The 18,045-nt window shown below is 38.4% G+C and overlaps 7 protein-coding genes across 7 annotated transcripts; 4 read left to right on the top strand and 3 right to left on the bottom strand.

Annotated features, from left to right (window-relative positions):
- Window positions 1–21: 21 nt before the first annotated feature.
- On the bottom strand, window positions 22–5,304 carry T551_03468 (uncharacterized protein). The gene is made up of 19 exons (XM_018375731.1): window positions 4,824–5,304; window positions 4,661–4,773; window positions 4,423–4,618; window positions 4,183–4,355; window positions 3,935–4,136; window positions 3,752–3,864; window positions 3,617–3,706; window positions 3,427–3,555; window positions 3,240–3,384; window positions 2,085–3,198; window positions 1,627–2,041; window positions 1,495–1,584; window positions 1,343–1,452; window positions 1,185–1,291; window positions 927–1,138; window positions 749–883; window positions 583–708; window positions 442–540; window positions 22–397 (listed from the first exon to the last, which is right to left on the bottom strand). Exons 1-19 carry the CDS (start codon window positions 5,233–5,235, stop codon window positions 365–367), a joined length of 4,014 nt encoding a protein of 1,337 aa, XP_018228080.1. The 5' UTR covers window positions 5,236–5,304; the 3' UTR covers window positions 22–364.
- Window positions 5,305–5,676: 372 nt separating this feature from the next.
- Window positions 5,677–7,227, bottom strand: T551_03469 (uncharacterized protein; the record flags this gene model as incomplete). Its single annotated transcript, XM_018375732.1, has 3 exons — window positions 5,677–6,095; window positions 6,145–6,256; window positions 6,508–7,227. The coding sequence occupies 3 exons, from the start codon at window positions 7,225–7,227 to the stop codon at window positions 5,677–5,679; spliced, it is 1,251 nt and encodes a 416-aa protein (XP_018228081.1).
- Window positions 7,228–7,826: 599 nt separating this feature from the next.
- On the top strand, window positions 7,827–8,461 carry T551_03470 (uncharacterized protein; the record flags this gene model as incomplete). The annotated part of the gene is made up of 2 exons (XM_018375733.1): window positions 7,827–8,102; window positions 8,150–8,461. The coding sequence occupies 2 exons, from the start codon at window positions 7,827–7,829 to the stop codon at window positions 8,459–8,461; spliced, it is 588 nt and encodes a 195-aa protein (XP_018228082.1).
- A 143-nt stretch (window positions 8,462–8,604) lies between these two features.
- On the bottom strand, window positions 8,605–9,175 carry T551_03471 (adenosine 5'-monophosphoramidase; the record flags this gene model as incomplete). Its single annotated transcript, XM_018375734.1, has 4 exons — window positions 8,605–8,739; window positions 8,789–8,824; window positions 8,887–9,055; window positions 9,096–9,175. The coding sequence occupies 4 exons, from the start codon at window positions 9,173–9,175 to the stop codon at window positions 8,605–8,607; spliced, it is 420 nt and encodes a 139-aa protein (XP_018228083.1).
- Window positions 9,176–9,907: 732 nt separating this feature from the next.
- On the top strand, window positions 9,908–12,297 carry T551_03472 (uncharacterized protein; the record flags this gene model as incomplete). The annotated part of the gene is made up of 7 exons (XM_018375735.1): window positions 9,908–10,009; window positions 10,050–10,155; window positions 10,200–10,385; window positions 10,439–10,690; window positions 10,738–10,941; window positions 11,018–12,075; window positions 12,112–12,297. 7 exons carry the CDS (start codon window positions 9,908–9,910, stop codon window positions 12,295–12,297), a joined length of 2,094 nt encoding a protein of 697 aa, XP_018228084.1.
- Window positions 12,298–15,878: 3,581 nt separating this feature from the next.
- On the top strand, window positions 15,879–16,924 carry T551_03473 (uncharacterized protein; the record flags this gene model as incomplete). Its single annotated transcript, XM_018375736.1, has 6 exons — window positions 15,879–16,108; window positions 16,157–16,321; window positions 16,365–16,477; window positions 16,528–16,594; window positions 16,634–16,745; window positions 16,794–16,924. The coding sequence occupies exons 1-6, from the start codon at window positions 15,920–15,922 to the stop codon at window positions 16,922–16,924; spliced, it is 777 nt and encodes a 258-aa protein (XP_018228085.1). The 5' UTR covers window positions 15,879–15,919.
- A 553-nt stretch (window positions 16,925–17,477) lies between these two features.
- On the top strand, window positions 17,478–17,889 carry T551_03474 (uncharacterized protein; the record flags this gene model as incomplete). Its single annotated transcript, XM_018375737.1, has 2 exons — window positions 17,478–17,556; window positions 17,597–17,889. 2 exons carry the CDS (start codon window positions 17,478–17,480, stop codon window positions 17,887–17,889), a joined length of 372 nt encoding a protein of 123 aa, XP_018228086.1.
- Window positions 17,890–18,045: the final 156 nt, after the last annotated feature.

The raw sequence follows: 18,045 nt of genomic DNA on the forward strand, positions 1-18,045 counted from the left end.
ATATAGAAGACTTAAGCTAAATACTTCCATTATCATAGGAAGTAATCTTAACTCATTACTGTTTATTATAGAACTATGCATTTGTGCTAAAGTGCAGACTCAATGATGCAACTATTATCTTTACATTCGCAGTTTCCAGTGGAGTACGGCGCTTGAACCCAATATTTAAGTCGTACGGTGAAACCAATCCTTCCTTGGATGTCTGAGAGTTTGCATTACTCATAGCCTTATGCTTTATTGGTTTATAAATTCTCTTTTTTACTTTAAAAACTCTTTTATGTAAATTACATATTTTATATCTAAAACAAAGTCTGGTTATTAAACATTTGTGTATTAATACAATAGTTAATGTTATGCTTTAAAATTATAATTTGTTTTCTAACGTAACACTTTTTGTCTATCCAAACATTAATCTTCATAATAACACATTACGATTATTACCTTATTTTCAGTCTTATATATACCAATTAATCTTGCTGCAAGTTCAAACATATTGTTTCGTAAGGATATGACAATAAGTTGGGCATTTTTAGTTCGATCCTTATGAAATTAGTAGAATATACTTAACTTAATATAAAATACTTTAATATAGTTTGCAATAATAGATACATTTCGAAAATCCAATGCAGCATCTATCTCATCCATAACATATAAAGGCGTAGGTTTATAATGATGAAGCGCAAAAACAAGTGCAAGAGAACTTAGTGTCTAAAAATAAATATATTTTTTCACATAGTATAAAGAATACCTTTTCTCCACCAGATAAATTAGAAATATTTTTCCAGCTTTTCTTTGGAGGCATTACGCTGAATAAAATACCCTCTGAGAAAGGATCTAAACTATCTACTAGTTCCAATTCGGCATTTCCACCCATAGTTATCATCTAAAAAATATAAATAAATAAATAAAATCTAAATAAATCTAACCTGATACATTTCTTTTAGTTTTAAAGATATAGAATTAAAACCTGTCATAAATTCATTGAGCCGTGTTTGTTTCAATTCACTAAGACGTAAACGAACAGAATTTCTTTCATTTATAACATTTTCTAGGTCTTTACTACGAGATCTATATTCTTCATCTTTTTTCTTATATTCTTCTAAGACATCAAGTTCTATTTTTACATTTTGAGTTTTTTCTACATTATTATAGGTTATAATTAAAGATATAAATATACTGTTTACCTTCTAATGCAGTGATTTCCGCTTTAAGTTTTTCTCGATTTATACTCTCAAGCTCTTCCTTATTATATACTTGTAATGTCAACAGTTCACTATCTTCAAAATATTCCCTAATCGTTTAGTCAATAATCAAAAAAAAAAAAAAACGAAATTGTACTTACTGAATATTTTGAAGTTTAAGATTTTTTAATTTATCTTTCCAATATTTTAATTTTTTTTCATTATCAGAAAGAATCTTAATATATTCTTCTAATTTATTTTTTGTCTCAATCTAAAAAAAATTAGAAATAATAAACAAACCAAAACTATAAACCTCTTCTACACGAGCAGAATTATTTGCATCTATTTCTTTATTCAACTTCAATTTTATTTCTGCTAATTCATCCGTCTTTTCGTTTATTTCCTAAATCATTTGACATCAACTCAACTATAAAGAATTTTATACTTCTTGAATTTTTCCTGTTTTAGAACGTATACTATCAATTAATTTTGATTTTTTCGAAATATCGGCTTTAACATCAGAAAGTTGTAGTTCAATCGTTCGTAACTCATCTTTACTATCGTTGATAGCTTTTTCAAACTTTATTTTATCCTTTTCTTTTTTAATTTTAGATACATCTGCATTTGTAATACGATCATGAATTGTATTAAGTTGATCTTGAAGACTATCTACTTTTGCCTTTTGAGTTCGCAAGCGAATCCCCCCAATTTCCATGATACGGTCCTGCAACTGTTTTATTTCTTGTTCAATACCTGCCATATTTCTGCGAGTCACTTCATTTTCTTTTTCTAAATCAATGACATCATTTTCTAAATCTTTTTTTTTTTTTACATCTGTAGATGATATTTGATATAATAAACTTTTCTGATTAGAATTATAAAGCTTTAAAGTAAATCAAATACCTAACATCTTTTAGTGTTTTTTTTGCATCAATAATATTATTATTATGTGTTGAAAGTTCTAATGAAAGAATTGATATTTTAACATCTAACTCCGGCACTTCTTTAGTCATTTCGTCTATTTGATTCCGAAGAAGTGTATATTTCGAATTGAATATTTGATATGCTTCTTCAACAATTTTTCGGTCTTGTTCATATTTTGCTATAGATGAACTTGACACATATGACTCCAATTTACTACTCATCCCTCCTCGTGCTACTTTGTTTCCACCACCTGTCATTGTACCAGACTTATCAATTAATTGTCCATCTAATGTAACTACTTTCCACCTTTTTTTCCCATATGCTATACGATTAGCTTGTTGTAAATTTTCTGCAACAAGTGTATGCCGAAGAGCATTGAAAAATGCAGGTGCAAACTTTTTCTCTTTCGGCGTAATAAGATCAAAAAGCCGTGGCACATTTTCCGGTGTTTCAATACGCTCCATAGACTTAGAAGGCAAGCGACTTAATATGATAAACACAGCTCTTCCAAGATTATTCGTTCTAAGATATTCTATACATTGCTGACCCACCTCAACTGTTTCTACAACCATGTGATTTAAAGAAGGACATGCTGTTGAAATTGCAACATCATATTTATCAGGAATTGTTCCAAGACTTCCTAAACGTCCGTGAAATCCATTAATACGCCCAGATTCTTTAAGTCTTATAAGACCCGTTAAAACAGAGTTATGATTTTGAAATTTTGAAAAATAAGCTTTAGCCTCATCTTCTTTTTGATGGCATTGAGAAAGCTTTTCCTTAAACCTTCTTTCTTCTTCTTTCATTTTTTCAAATTCATCTTTAGCTATTAATAGTTCCTTCTCTTTATTGTCTTTATCAACTTTGCATTGTTGTATTGTTTTTCTTGTTATCTTTTCTTCTTCTTCAATTAATCGAATTCTTTCTTGAATATTATGAATTTCTTGCTGAGATTTATTCTCCTTATCTAAAAATATCTTTATTTCAGAATTGATAACGTCAATTTTAGATTGTCTACTATTAATTTGTTCAATCCAGGGTTCTAATTGTTTCTGTTTTACTTCTAACTTATCCGAAATATCCTGTGTTTTATCTATTATATTATAAAAATATATTAAAAAATAAAGAACATACCTTTAAGATCAAATCTTATTTTCCCTAATTCCTTTGTCTCTAGCTCTAATTTATTTTTCAAAACACAAATATCATTTTCATAAGATTTAATCTCTTGAATATAGTTTTCTATCCATATTACAGATTCTGAATAAGAATGAGAATTCTAAATAATGTTAATATTTTTCATTTTAAAATTCTATATTACTGTTTGTATTAAGTTGTTATTTTTTTTCAATTTTTGTAGAAGATGTTTCTGTTTTTCCTGTAATTTAATATTTTCTTGATCATATTTCGTAAATTCTTTTTGAGCATTATTTAAATCATTTTTCAAATTCTAATCAAATAAGTATAGCTAATTAATAACCAATATTACTTGCCTCATGCTCTTTTAATACTCTTTCATACTGTTTCTCCAATTCTTTAATTGTTTTAATATTTGCTTTATGGTTAGACTCATCCATATCTATCACTTTTTTTAATTTTTCCTAAACTCTATTAGCACTAATACTAGTTTTAAAAAAAAAAATTACAATTTGTTCTTTTGCTATTTCAACACTTTTGTCATACTCAAAAACATATGCTTGATAAAGTTTTGATTGTTTCATTACTAATTCATTTTCATCTTTAATATATGATAACACTGCTTCTTTATGGGTCTAAAAAAGTAAGAATAATGGATAAAATCAATACCTATAATTTTCTTGCCTCGAGACTATCTTTTTCTTTTTTAACAACAAAAACACGATTTGAACGTTCCTCACAAAGCTCATTTAATCGATCAACTTCAATAGACATTTCTTCAATTGGTTTTTTATAATTAGATGTACCAACGATGTCCTCTAAATATTCTAATAAACCTTCCTCATGTTCATTCTGAGCCTTAGGCTTCATTTGTGCAATAGATTCCACCTCTCCCTTTACGAATATTTTAAATATACATCAATAACAAAATTATACACACCTGTAAAATAAGAAATCGCTTATGATCTAAATCAATTCCTTTCTTACGAAGGAGTGATGTAATTTCGGTATAACTGCTCTCGCAATTGTTAATCATATATTTGCTTGTATTGTTTTTGAAAGCCTTGCGTGAAATTACCATACGTGACTCAGGTTTCATTATATATTTAACGTCTGAAGACTATATTTGAATTAAAAAATGTATATAATAATCAGGATCTTCCGGAAAAAACATCCGAACCCACAGTTTCTTGTATTTCTTCAAAATATATTTCTACACTACACCATTCAAGGTCAGAATGTTCAAGAGATTTATGAATCAATGCTGAAATCTTGCTTTGACGCATCTGACTTGCACGAAAACCAAAAACGAATAACAAAGCATCAATAACATTTGATTTTCCAGAACCATTTGGCCCAACAATTGAAGAAAACGACTAGATTGATTAATTAGTCTAAAAAAACTGCCCTAAACCCACTGGATGAAATGGCCCAATACATTGTCGTCCCGCATACGACTTAAAATTCGTTAATACCAATTGTGAGATTATCAACCGTTCTTTAGGCGTTTTGTCAATATCCATTTGCTGATCTGATAATACCAAGATAAGTCCAAGATAAAATAACAATAGAAATACTAACATGTTACTCGAGATGAAGGTGAATGTATAAAAGACGAGGGAAGAGTTGCCAATGGTACTCGCTGAACGGGTACGGATACTTTGCACGTTGTTTTTATACCTTCTTCTAGTTGATCTTTTTGCATTTTTACACCCTTTAGTTTTATTTGTATCTGTTCGTCCTTGTTAATAGATCCATCAACATTCAATGATGAAAATTCAGCTGCTAATGCAGTAACTTTTCTTGGTGACACTTGCATTGGCATGTTTTTAATTGATAAAGTAGATGAAACATTTGGTGCGTCTGTTATAACAACTTCTATGTGTTCTTTTTTTCCTTTTTGTATTCGTATATTATCTTCTGTATCATCTGAATCAGATGCAATTATCCGTCGTCGTACTGGTGAGCCTTTTGTAGCAGTTCGGCGTACCATCTCTGTGGAAAAAGAGCTTTATTTGTGCTCTATTTTCCTCCTTTATGATCCGTTTAGGCTTTATTTACGTTTTATTTATATCTTTATAAATTTATACACGTTTTATCTTTATAAATATGTAAAAATGTTGAATATAAAGGCTGAGTAGCTGAGAGGTGTGCGCACAAAGAACGCTAAACGTTAATTTATAATGATTTGTAAAGATATACTAAAAACAATTTTTCTATAATAAAATATATTAACTTGTAAGTTATTTTTGTTATCAAAAATAGTTAATCATATTAAATATTTTTATTCAACCTTGCCTCTACAGTATTATATGTATTAAAATTTCATTTATAGTCCACTCAGAGTATATTTATAGCTGATTTACGGCCGAATTATAACTTATTTACAATTATTTCATAATTAATTTATAATAATAACTAATTTATAAGATTATTATTTTGTTTCCGCTGAAATAGCACCAATCCGATCATATAATGATCGAGCACGAATATAAGGATCAAGCTTCCAATAATTATGAGATAGATCTTTTGCAAGGAGGTTACGCTCATGCAATAATTGATCTGATATTTTTTCATTCTTTTCTAATATCCATTTTGTCGTTAATGTTTCAAACATCTGAATTAAAAGTGTCCGCTCCTGTATTAATTTGTCCCGAGTTTCAGTGTCCTTCATTTTATCATTTTCACCTTCAACAGGCTCCACATAAACATATTTCCAGTCATCTTTACCTCCTACATCTTTAATCAATTGCGAAATATCAATATATGCCTCGAGTTCTTTGCATGAATTAGTGAAATGAATTTTTTTCACGACAACAGGATCAAGCCAGCCTTTAATAATTTTCCAGATGCCTATATATTTTCAACATCTTAAAAATGTCCTAAAAATAACCTAGCATACCTTGAAAAACCCATGGAGCCTTGTGAACAATACAAATACCCATGCTCTCAGGATAGTGTGCTTCAAAACATTTAATCAAAAACTTAACAGGTGCATAATCAATATTTTTCAACTATAAAAACGTTAGAATCAAATATAAAACTAGGTGTAATGTGCAAATTATATAGATGTAGTATAAACGCTGCTTTAAAGTTTAGAAGCAATATTTCAACCTTCTAAAAGGCATCATCGCTTTTTACACAGTTTCATAATTTTTTAGACTACATTGAAAAAATCTTGTTAATTTTTAACGTCTGCTACTTGAAAAAAGTTCTATATGTTTGCTTTGCTTTATAACAGCTTTTATGCAGCTTCATAACATACCGAAAATTTAGTTAAATCAAAAAAAATTGTTGCTGTTTCAACAGGAAAGGAAATCATAAAACGGGCATTTTCCATAAGCCAAACAATATAGCGCTGTAATGTTGTGTCTGGCTGATCTGTTGCTCGGTGAAGATGCGTACGAATATAACAAATCGGACGATTTTCTCGATCAACTCCTCGGATAAAACTTTTCCCAAGTTTCATTTGTTTTAAAAACATTACGGCATCCGGTTCCTCCTTATCTCCATCGCCATGACGTAATATTCCCTCTACATTAAATTCACGTCGCCATTGCAATGTCTCTATTAACATTACTACTGTCTTCTCTTGATTCCACCGCCGTGCACGTAAAAATCTTTGCATTAACCGATCTGGATTATCCATCTTTATCATTTCCCAAAATACCGCTAATAATTCTTTCCCCTCCTTCCGTAACATCTCACCAAACGCTTTAGTCCATCCATATCGTTCATTGTCATTAAAATTATCATCACCATTGCATTTAAGACTATTATTAATTTCCTTAACATCTGCTCCATTCTTATAATTATTATTTTGATTCTTTCCTTCAATTTCCAGTTTTTCATGTATTTTTTCATCTAAATTTTCTTCCTGTACATCACTTTTCTCCTCATCCTGACATTTAACTGCCCTGCAATGCAAAAGAGCCGCCCATACACATTTCAACGCTATTTCTTGTTTCCGTGTTAAATTACCCATCAAAATAAACTTATTCCAAACGCTACACTGATTTGTGTATTAAGATACGTATTTTTCAAATATTTTAGTAACTTTTTCAAAGAATTATTCCTAATCTTTAAAAAAATATCACAAAATAATAATAATAGCAAGAAAAGAGATAAAAAAAAGAATCAAATTGAAACAAAAACAGTAGCCCAAATCTCAGAATATAGAAACCAAAATTTCTTATTAAATGCGTCTAAAACCTTAAATATGTTCCCAAAAACTCCTAAAAATGCAAAATAATATCAAAATAATGTTTTTGCGATAAAAAAGATTTTATAATTTATTAAAATGATCAAATGATTATAACACTCGAGTGTTGCTATAACGACTCACGTTTCCATGACAAATCTTTGATTGTGGAGTTATATTATTTCGCTATGAAAAACAATATTTATAATACAAATTCATCAAAAACAACACAATAAAGACGTTTTCTAAGGATATTTTGTCCAATAATACATACATCTCTCCAATTACATCCTTGTTATATATTATAGCGTTGCCTTGACAACCTGTTAGTAAAAACTTGTAATACTTGGTAAACTCTATTGAAACGACAGCACGGATAAACCATGCCGTCCAAGCCAAGATCACGACCAACAACACCATTAAGGCGGATTGAAAAGGGAGGATTATCACATTTATCAGCATCATGGAGTCGCCAAGATCCATTTCCTCTTGATGCACTTGCACCAGCATTTGCAGAGATGGCAGATGCATTGACAGATGTGCAGCACAATTTTGAACATATACAGTCGATTCACGCAAATCTCGTGCATTTTAATGAAAGCTTTGCTTCATTTTTGTATGGGCTTAATATGAATGCCTTTTGTGTTGATTTTCCTGAGGTTTAATGAGATTTATCGATTGATATCTTTGTAATCATTGTTTTTAGGCACCCGTCCATCAGTCATTTAAACGTGCAGAAAATGACTCCCGTTACACAGATACATCTTATTCAGGCATATTCAATGCACCTGGTGGTGTACCGTCCAACGTTTCCAGCAGCCGCCTAGATGTATCGGCTGATACGACTTTCACGACCAACGATACATCTTTTGTTGAACGCCCATCAAAAAATACACGTCAGATACCTCCTTCAACTCCAAAATTATCTGCGAAATCTACCCGTTCTGCACGCCAGTCTTCTTTCAAGTCTAATGCACCACACACCACTTCATCTACTGCTCGGCCACATCTCCGGTGAGGAAATCACGTGATACCTACGTGACCTGATATAATATTTGTAGAAAACACGGTTAAAATATGTATAAACATGGTACACACAGACACTCTTCTATATACAAAAAACTGTATAATGCTATTCAAAATCTATGTTTCAACGTGTATTTATAACTGGTTAAGCCGTTTTCGGATTTGCTCAGCAACATTTCGGAGCGAGTCTTCTCCGACAGCTTTAGCTGTATCGAAGCCAAAACGAAGGCCCTCACTAACTCTTGGCTTTGGAATCAAATGGAAATGTACCTTTTAGAATGTTAACAGCACAATTGTATCTGTAATTACATGTCTTTACATGATTAACTACTTGGTGTGCAAGCCGACCATTATTCTATATCCATTTAGCCCGATCTGTATAGTCCCGTATATCGCGTTGTGCATCTTTTTCTATACCTGTAATATATTGTAATCCTGAAGATCCATTGCATTAACAAGTCGCTTTGCAAGAGGTAAAAGATCATTAAGAGAGTCATCACTAAGCTCATGCATCTTTTCAGCATGTTCTTTAGGAATAACAAGAGCATGGCCTTCACTGAGAGGCTGTATATCAAGGAATGCAAGCCTGTATGAATGAGGGCATATATAGGACAAAAGAGGCTTACGATTTTTCGGTTTCATAGAGCTTGAATGAAGGCATTTCACCGAGAACAATCTTGCAAAAGATACATTTAGCAGAAGCCATTATAGACGTTAGTAGGGAGAGTGGCTCTGATACAGATTTTGGTACAAAACGGCTTGTATATGCGTGTTTTAAAGCTTGTTTTTTCAAAAAACCTAAATCTCGGTGTGTCCAGAAAACCTTTATGAAGACGCATACACTCCGATAACGTTCAGTAATTCTGCAATTAGCTGCTGAACAGATGGGCAGTGCTTTAATTTAACTTTGGTGAAAAAGTGGATCAGTATATAACATATACAAGAAGCATATAATACGCATATAATACGCATACAAGGCGTATATAAAACGTATATATAATATATATACAGTAAACAACAGATATACAACAAACACAGTGCATATATCACGCATATAAAACGCATATACATTAGCGTATGTATCAAGGAAACCAATTCATTGATTTTTCTCTATCTGTTTGAGGATTTACGTGTTTTATTTTTGAAATTTTGATATATTAAATCAAATTTAATTGTATACAACTAGTTATAAAAGACATATACATCATAGTCAGCGCATATACACTCTGAAATAAGGCACATATATTCAAAATAATTCAAAATAGATTAGCCGAGTGTTCTGGCTTGTTTTATGATTCATTGATAAGTGTTAATAGCATAAAATTTAGTACAGAAGAATATAGTTTATTAGAACCGAATATAAAACACACCATTTGAGTTGCTATAACTTATTGGTTTAATTATTGTTTGATATTTTAAACATTTTGGTTTTGTAGAGATGTCTGTATGGCCAACAATTTCTCCAAAACCCATGTCTCTAACTCAAGGGAAATACCCTCCAAAAATTCAAAATGTATCAGATGGAGAAACAGTCTATCAGGTAAGGCATTGTGTATATTCTGCTCTTTGAGCCAATGAAGCAGCGTATTTTATTAGTGTATGGAAAGGCAGGCCCAGAAGCAATACCAGATAGTGTGATTGTGGTTCATCATGATCAAAATAGCTTTCCGACGCAATCATGGCCATGTAAGCATTCTTCACGGTGGACAGGCTGTTAATAGGCATCATAGGCACACATTCACACTTTAAATGTTTAGTTCACCTGAATCCGGGCCTTAATCGTGTATCTTTTGTCTTTTATCCGCCACAGAATATGTGTATGCAACCATCTTCTTCGGTTATTCTTATAAATTATCTGAATGTGGTCCAAAATCCACCTCTTTATCTTGCAATTATATTGGCAAAGGATTCCCCAAGTTGAGCTGGCCATGAATGGCATTTTTTACACAAAATTAATACTCTTTTCTAGGAGAATATGATGCACCACCATTGCGTAAAAAACGTGAAGGCAATAGACTAGAACTGGCAGTAAAAAAACTTCGAATGATTGCATATCTCTGGCAGGCATTTACTGGTGAACAGATGGCTAGAAATGGCTTTGAAAGACGCTGTTTTCGCTTTGAGGATGAAGCAACCTATGATACTTTATCATATCGCGAAAAAAACATCATACGTCAAACAGCCAAAATTCATATAGTTCAATCCAAGTACATGGTCAAAGGCTAGTTTTTACATGTGCACTGGAAAACAGCTAAATGCATTTTCTAGAAATTCAAGACATAGATTTAGCACAACAAAATCCCACTGCCAAAAGATGCCATGATCTGTTCGGAAAAGTGGTTTATGAAAGCTTAAAAGAATACGGCGGACCTTTTGCATCACATTCCCCTGTACACGTCGCCGCATGCATCCTAGACAGCCATTGGGACGGAAAAACCATTCTGGGCCACGCCGCACTAGGCGGCTACACAGGTATGGTCATCGCTAATGTGTAGACATATATACACACTATGCATCATTCAAACTGCATGTATATACTAATTTATAGGCTCAATCCGACTAGCTATATTCGGGTCCCATTCTATGCACTCCTTCCCCTCCTGCATGGAGGAAATAGTACCCACCTTCCTCGACGATACGCCTATTGACACAAAGTACGTCGCTAACGACAACAACCAAAGCTCAACAAACTGGGAGTGTGCAAACATAGGAATCGGCGCATTCCTCCATGAAGTCGGCCATCTCCTCGGCTGTCCTCACCGGCCCAGCGGGATCATGCACCGCGACTACCTCTGCTTCAACAGGTCCTTCTGCACCAAAGAGTCCTATTCCGTGCGGACAAAAACCCGCCCCTGGGGCCCCTGTCTTCCTGACTCCGAGTGCACCTGGCACCGCCTAGACCTTGTCCGGTTCCGTTACCATCCACTCTTCGGCCTCCCAAGCGACCCCCCTGCAAATGACACCAATCTCTTTTACTACCCCGTCAAGGACGGGCTCCATGTCGTCTCCTGCGAGGGCGTCGTGCTCATCGAAATATACATAGGCGACCATTGCCACGGCCACATCGAGTTCTGCGACTCACCAAGAAAAGACATTCTGCTCCGTGAGGCCGCCCTCCGCGACCACGCCAATCTCCGCCACCGCAATGAGCCCCTGCGCGTCCTCGTGCTCTCTGCCGCCCTCCGTGAGCTCGTCATCCACGACTTTGCCGCCGAGCTCTCCTCTTCCTCCCTCCCACTCGCCCTCGGCCTCGGCACCAGGAGCGGTATCCTCGGTCACCTCAACCCCGCCTTCCCCGAGTCCACTATCGACTTCTCCGATCGGCTCCACACACTCACAGAGATCCGTATGCCCCCTCCCCTCTCCTCTAACTCTCCCTCCACCATTCATCTCACCTGCCCAGGCGTGCGCTCCGGACTGTACATAGACGGTATCGGCTTCCTCTTCGCTGACCACTCCTCCACACTCCTCTCGGGCCGCGGCGGCTCCCTTCACGCCTTCCCCATCGACGGCCCCCGGGGAGAGCGCATCAGCGCCTTCTACGTGTGGTCCGCCGTCTGGATCGATGCGTTGCAGGTCGCCACAAGCTGGGGCCGCACAAGGTACGTCAAGACACGTTTCACTCCATGCTAACCGCTCCAGCCCTGTCTATGGCACGCCCTCAGGAGCCCGGAGCTGCGTCGCGCCACCGCACGGCCACCTCGTTGCCGGTGTCGCCGCGTCAGTCGGGGTACTCATCACGCTGTCCAGCCTCTACTAACCCAACAGGCCTGGTGCAACACTTTCCGCATTGTCTATGTCGAGGCGCACGGCTGTACGGCCAAGTAGACGTTACATCGCCAGCTCCTCGCCAAGCTCGAGCGCGGGCGACGTAGCGCTCGGCGCGTCGTACGTCAGCCGTCGACGCGCACTGCCCGGCGTTCGCGTCCAGGCAGCTTGTGCAGGCGACGGCGTGATGTTAACAAAGTCCGCGAGGTCGAAGTTCTGCGGCGTGTGCGGCACTGCAGCCCCAGTCAGCAGAGACGACCAACGAGCCGAGGAACACGCACCAAAACGCGCACCAACAGATGCGTGCGGCGACGTCGCAAGATAGATGAGGAGGTCGACGCCCTCCTCGCCGGTCGGCGGCGGCCGAGTGCGCGGCGGCGTCTGCGGAGGACTGGAGCGCGACTCGTAGTGCGTGGAGCACGGATTGTATGCGCCGGAACGGTGAGCGGGGGAAGACTGGTGAAGACGGAGGGCGCCGGCCCAGGCAGTGTGAAGGGCATCGTCGGGGGCGGTACGGGGGCGCTTGTGGAGCGGAGCGGCAAAGACGCGCTCCTCGGTCAGACGAGGAGCGATGGAGTCAAGAGCGAGGTTCTGCCATCCGCGGCTCGTCTTGTATGACGCGAGGGTGAGACGGGACTTAAGAAGGCGGGTGATCTGGGGGGTTAGCAGCAGAGGGAGCAACGGAGACTTACGCGGGAGATCTCAGCGCGGCGGAGCACCTTTGCAGCAGCAGAGTCTTGCTGGGCAGCGGTGAGCGTCATGGGCCGTGTGGTGTTCGCGGCGGGGGGTTAACGGAGCGGAGCGCGACGCGTCGCGTCGCGGGTGCGCGTATGCGGTGTGTAATGACAGCGCATACAACGCAACGCACAGCAGTCAGCACAGCATAGATAGCACATAGATAGCATATACAGCGCATACAGCGCATAGTCAGCGTGACGCATAGTCAACGTATATAGCATAGATAGCGTATAGCATATATAACGTAGCATATATAACGTGTATATAGCATATGTAGCATATGGTTGGCAGAGTGCATACAATGCGTGCACACTATATGTACAGTGCATATACGATGCGTATACTATGTATGTGTATACACTGCATAATATAATGTATAGACAGTATGTGCGACGTATATGCATAGCATGTGCATAGTATATGTGTGCATAGTATGTGTGTGTGGCGTATGTGCAGTACGCATACAACACGCATACACTGCGCAGACAACGCATATAACGCGGTGTATCTGTATATACTCTATGTGTTACATGCATTATACGCACTATATGCTATACATACACTGTATGCAGTATACATAGCGCGTACATACAACGCGTGCAACATACAGTGCGTGCATAGCATATATCGTGTGTATAGCACACAACGCATACAGCACACTGCATACACAGCGCATATACAACGCATATATGACGCATATAGTGCGCATACAACGCACTCAACACATGCATGCATGGCATATAGTCGGCTGTGTGCATACTGTGCGTGTACACTGTGTATATAACATGTGTATGCTGTATAGATGTGCTATATATATACACTGTGCATATATGCTATGCGTTGTATGCTATGCGTTGCGTGCACACACTGCGCATACTGCGTGCATACATACTGCACGTATAGCAACAACGCACTGCACATATGCACAGTGTATGTCCATAGCGCACACTGCACAATGCCCCACACTGACGCATGTATAGCACAGTATACATGCTATGTCGCGTTATATATGCACTCTATGCATTCTGTGTGCTGTATATACGCGTCAGATACTGCGGCACTGCGGCGTACAGTGTATACACGCAGCACAGTACAGACAACACGCATACAGCACGCAGAGTGCGCATACAACGCGACACAACGTGCATACACTGCTATACATGCGTTTGTATGCGGCATAAAGCATCTGTTGTACGGTGTATGCTAGAGGCGCTGCGTACATATTGCATAGTACGGTGTATATGCGTGTTGTATGCGCAGTGTATGCGTGTTATATGCGTCGTATATACGGTGTATACATTGTATGTGCGGCGTATGCACAGCACGCTGTGCACAGCACATGTGTGGTGTATATAGTGTGTATGTGCAGTGCCGCTGTATATGCGCGCTCTGCTGACTATGTGTTGTATATGCAGTGTGCTGTATACGTTATATGCTGTGTATACTGTGCACGCATTATATGTTATACACGATCTATACTATACGTGTTGTGTGCGCGCACCGCATGCAACGCATACAACGCGTACAGTATATACGCATACTGTGCGGTATATACGTTTACGTTATATGCATATTATGTGCAGGCACATACGGTGTATACAGCATTGTGCGCTGCGCTCTATGCACAGCACATACACTGTGTACGCCGCATATATACGGTGTATATGCGTTATGTATACGCTATATACACGCACTGTATGCACAGCGCGCATGGAATAGGGCGATGTACGCACTGTATATACATTGTGTGCGCGGTGTGCATTGTATGCTATGCATGTATAGAGTACACTATTGCGCACTATACTATATGCACTGTATGTGTGCGTTGCAGCACCCGCGTCACCTCTGCATCATCGCACATACCGCGCATACTATATATATACCCGCATACACTGTACATGCGCTGCACATTGCATACAGTGCATACAGCGCGTATTCAGCATGATTGACGACCTCTCCGCCCTGTTTCTCCACGACCCAAAGCCGCTCTCTCTACACAAAGACGCCTCTGTTCCCCCCGTTCCTCCTGTCCCGCCATACGACGCATACAATTCATACGATGCATATGAGCTTTGCGACTCCAAACAGCCGTCGACGGCCGACGCAAAACCCGACTCAAAGGCGCTCTCCGCCTTGTCTGCGCCAGCGAGTCGGTCGCTTGAAATATGGGCGAAAAAGATCTTTTATCTCTCAGAAGACCTGCAAAAGCTCGTTCAAATGAACGCTGAACGCTATCTTGAGCGGCACTCACAGCTCGAAGCGCTCGCAAAGGCACTCCGCAGTGATTTCTGTGTATGGCTCGAGTCAGCACGCGAAGAGCAGCGTGCGCGCCATGTCGAAGGTCTGTAGCAGTGCTGCAGCACTACACAGTGCATATATGCACGCATATACACGCATATACACACATATGCACAGCGTATGCGCAGTATATGCACAGTATATGCGTGTTGTATGCACGGTGTACACAGCACATGTTGCGTATATACGCACATACTATGTATACTATGTATACACTATGCATATACTGTGCATATACTATACATATACTATGCGTATACTGTACATACATGTTGTATGCACTGTATGTATAGCATGTGTGGTGTGCATCGTAATATACAGTAAGCACAGTGCATACGTGTGCTGCACAACATGTGCTTGTATATTGTATACTATACAGTGCAATACGACTATGCACTGCAATATACAATACATTGCACACTGTGCTGTATATTGCATTCTATACTATGCTGTATGTTATAGTATGTTGCACACTATATACAGTATATATACACTATATAATATGTTATACACTATATATACATGTATATTATACAGGTATATAGGACTATACACTGAATACAGTACTATACAGTGCTGTGCAACATTATATAGCACAGTGTGGTGAAGCAGTGTGGTGGAGCAGTATAGTGTGGTATGATGCTTGATGCTGAGGGGAGCAGCAGGGGAAAGACACGAGAGCATCCGACGGCTGTGTGAGATAGTGTCGGACGCAGTAAAGGCAAGCGAGTGCAAGATGCACAAGCTGGAGCGGATGGTTGAAGACTTGTCAGAGACAATACAGAGGTTTGAGGCGCGGCAGAACGAGTGGATAAAGTCTCAGCACGCAACGATGGTGAGTGGAGACAAAAGACGGGTTTGCAGAGGGTCTGATGGAGGGTAGAAGCGGATTCTGGATGCAGTGCAGGCAGAGAGCAGAGAAGGATCTCCAGAACGAGGAGTACGGGGCGAAAGACAAGGAATTGGGGAGATAGGGGAGTGTGGTGGAACGTATATGAAACAAAATACACGAAAAAGGGTTCTTTTGACCGCAGAAGAGTTGGGAGAGGTCGACCGGGGACTTGGAGAGGCAAAACGGCGGCGGGCAACAGAGAGATAGTGGAAAAACAAGACCAAGAAAACAAAGGAAATACAAGCCACAAAGGCAGCCAAAGAGGATATTTGAAATAGAAAAAAAGAGCAGAAAACATATGAAAAGAAACTTGTGTATATTTTGAAAAACGTATTTTAAGTGAGGTCATTCGGGTGTCTCAGTGAATATCGGTGGATATCAATGGATATCGACAGATATATAACAGAATCAGAAACAAAAAATGAAAAAGTTTAAAAGAAACAAAAAAACATAAAGCTAATGGAGCAGGAAGTGGAGAATCTTCGTGTGATGCGGGCAATGCTTGAGTCAGTGCGGAGGCTGACAGAAAAGATTGGAGAAGATATTGAAATAACAAAGGAAAACTACGAGAACATTGCAGGTATGCAAAGACAAGAGCTAAGGAGTCTAAGTTGTAGAGCTGAATGAGCGCTGGAGACAAATAAAGGAGCACAAGCAGGAGGAGTGAGGTTGCTGTGGATGTTGCGAGGGCAACCCTCGGGTTACCAGGCGGTTACCAGGCATTTACCAGGCAACAGTTGCCTGGGCATGCTGCCATAGTGCGTTGCTGGGAGACGGTTGCTAGAAAGGGATTGGCAGGGCAACACAAAAGTGCAAAGGTTAAAAGACAGAGTATACAAAGTGTACAGAGTGTATAGTGTGTACATTAGAGAAATAAAATATAAAGCGTTTTAGCTGTTTGAACGAATTAGTTTTCATGTTTCAGTTGCATACCCAACATGCTTTCTGTATAAACAGCTCAGACAGTTATCAGTCTGATAGGGTTGGACCGGGTTTAGCCCTAACATACATGTCAGATGAAACCCGTGAAAATATTCGTAGAGACCAGATAACCTCGAAAAAATATAAAAATAAGATTAAAGAAAAAATAAAGAGTTAGAATGGGAAAAACTCGGTGCAGACGTAAGTATAAACAGGATCTTACTTGTTTTTCATGGAAAACATATTTAATCCGGGAATTTGCGGATTGTTGAATGAATAAAAACAAGTTAATTACAAATAAGATTTGATAAATATTATTTGAAGAGGAACTGACCAGTTTTGCAGTTTACGTAAAAGGACGACATCTTTCGTAAGCAATAGACAATAGAAAATGTATTTTTGTTTATATTTTTGCAGATATCAACGTGGAAAACGGAATTCTAACCCGAATGTTTCTATCATCAAAATTGGTAAAAAACTGGAGTTGATTAGTACATAAAAACTTACAAGGAAGAACAGACGGAGTAACAAGCAAGGAAGAAACGCTTTTTTACCTTGGAAAACGGGTGGCATATGTGTACAAAGCAAAGAAAGAAATAAGAGGAACGAAAATTCGTGTTATATGGGGGAAGATAACACGTCCGCATGGAAACTCGGGGTGTGTTAGAGCAAGATTCCGTCACAACCTTCCACCGTGCACATTAGGTGCATCAGTCCGGATTGTCTATTGCCGTTGGTTTTTTGACTCTACTAACTTTGTCTGCAGATGCTTTATCCATCAACGATTTAAATACCAAACCTGAATGTTGGGTCTAGACCTTAATACATCCTGCAAATATGTATCTAATGTATTATCAACTGAAGTTTTAGCTTTGAGTTATTAGAAGCCAAAAGTGTGTATTTTTAAAGTTAAAAGATTCTACATTTTAAAGCCAATTGTGCATTAAAGCAATCTTTGT

The sequence above is a fragment of the Pneumocystis jirovecii genome (genome assembly GCF_001477535.1).
Source record: "Pneumocystis jirovecii RU7 chromosome Unknown supercont1.17, whole genome shotgun sequence".
Lineage (NCBI taxonomy): Eukaryota > Fungi > Ascomycota > Pneumocystomycetes > Pneumocystales > Pneumocystaceae > Pneumocystis > Pneumocystis jirovecii.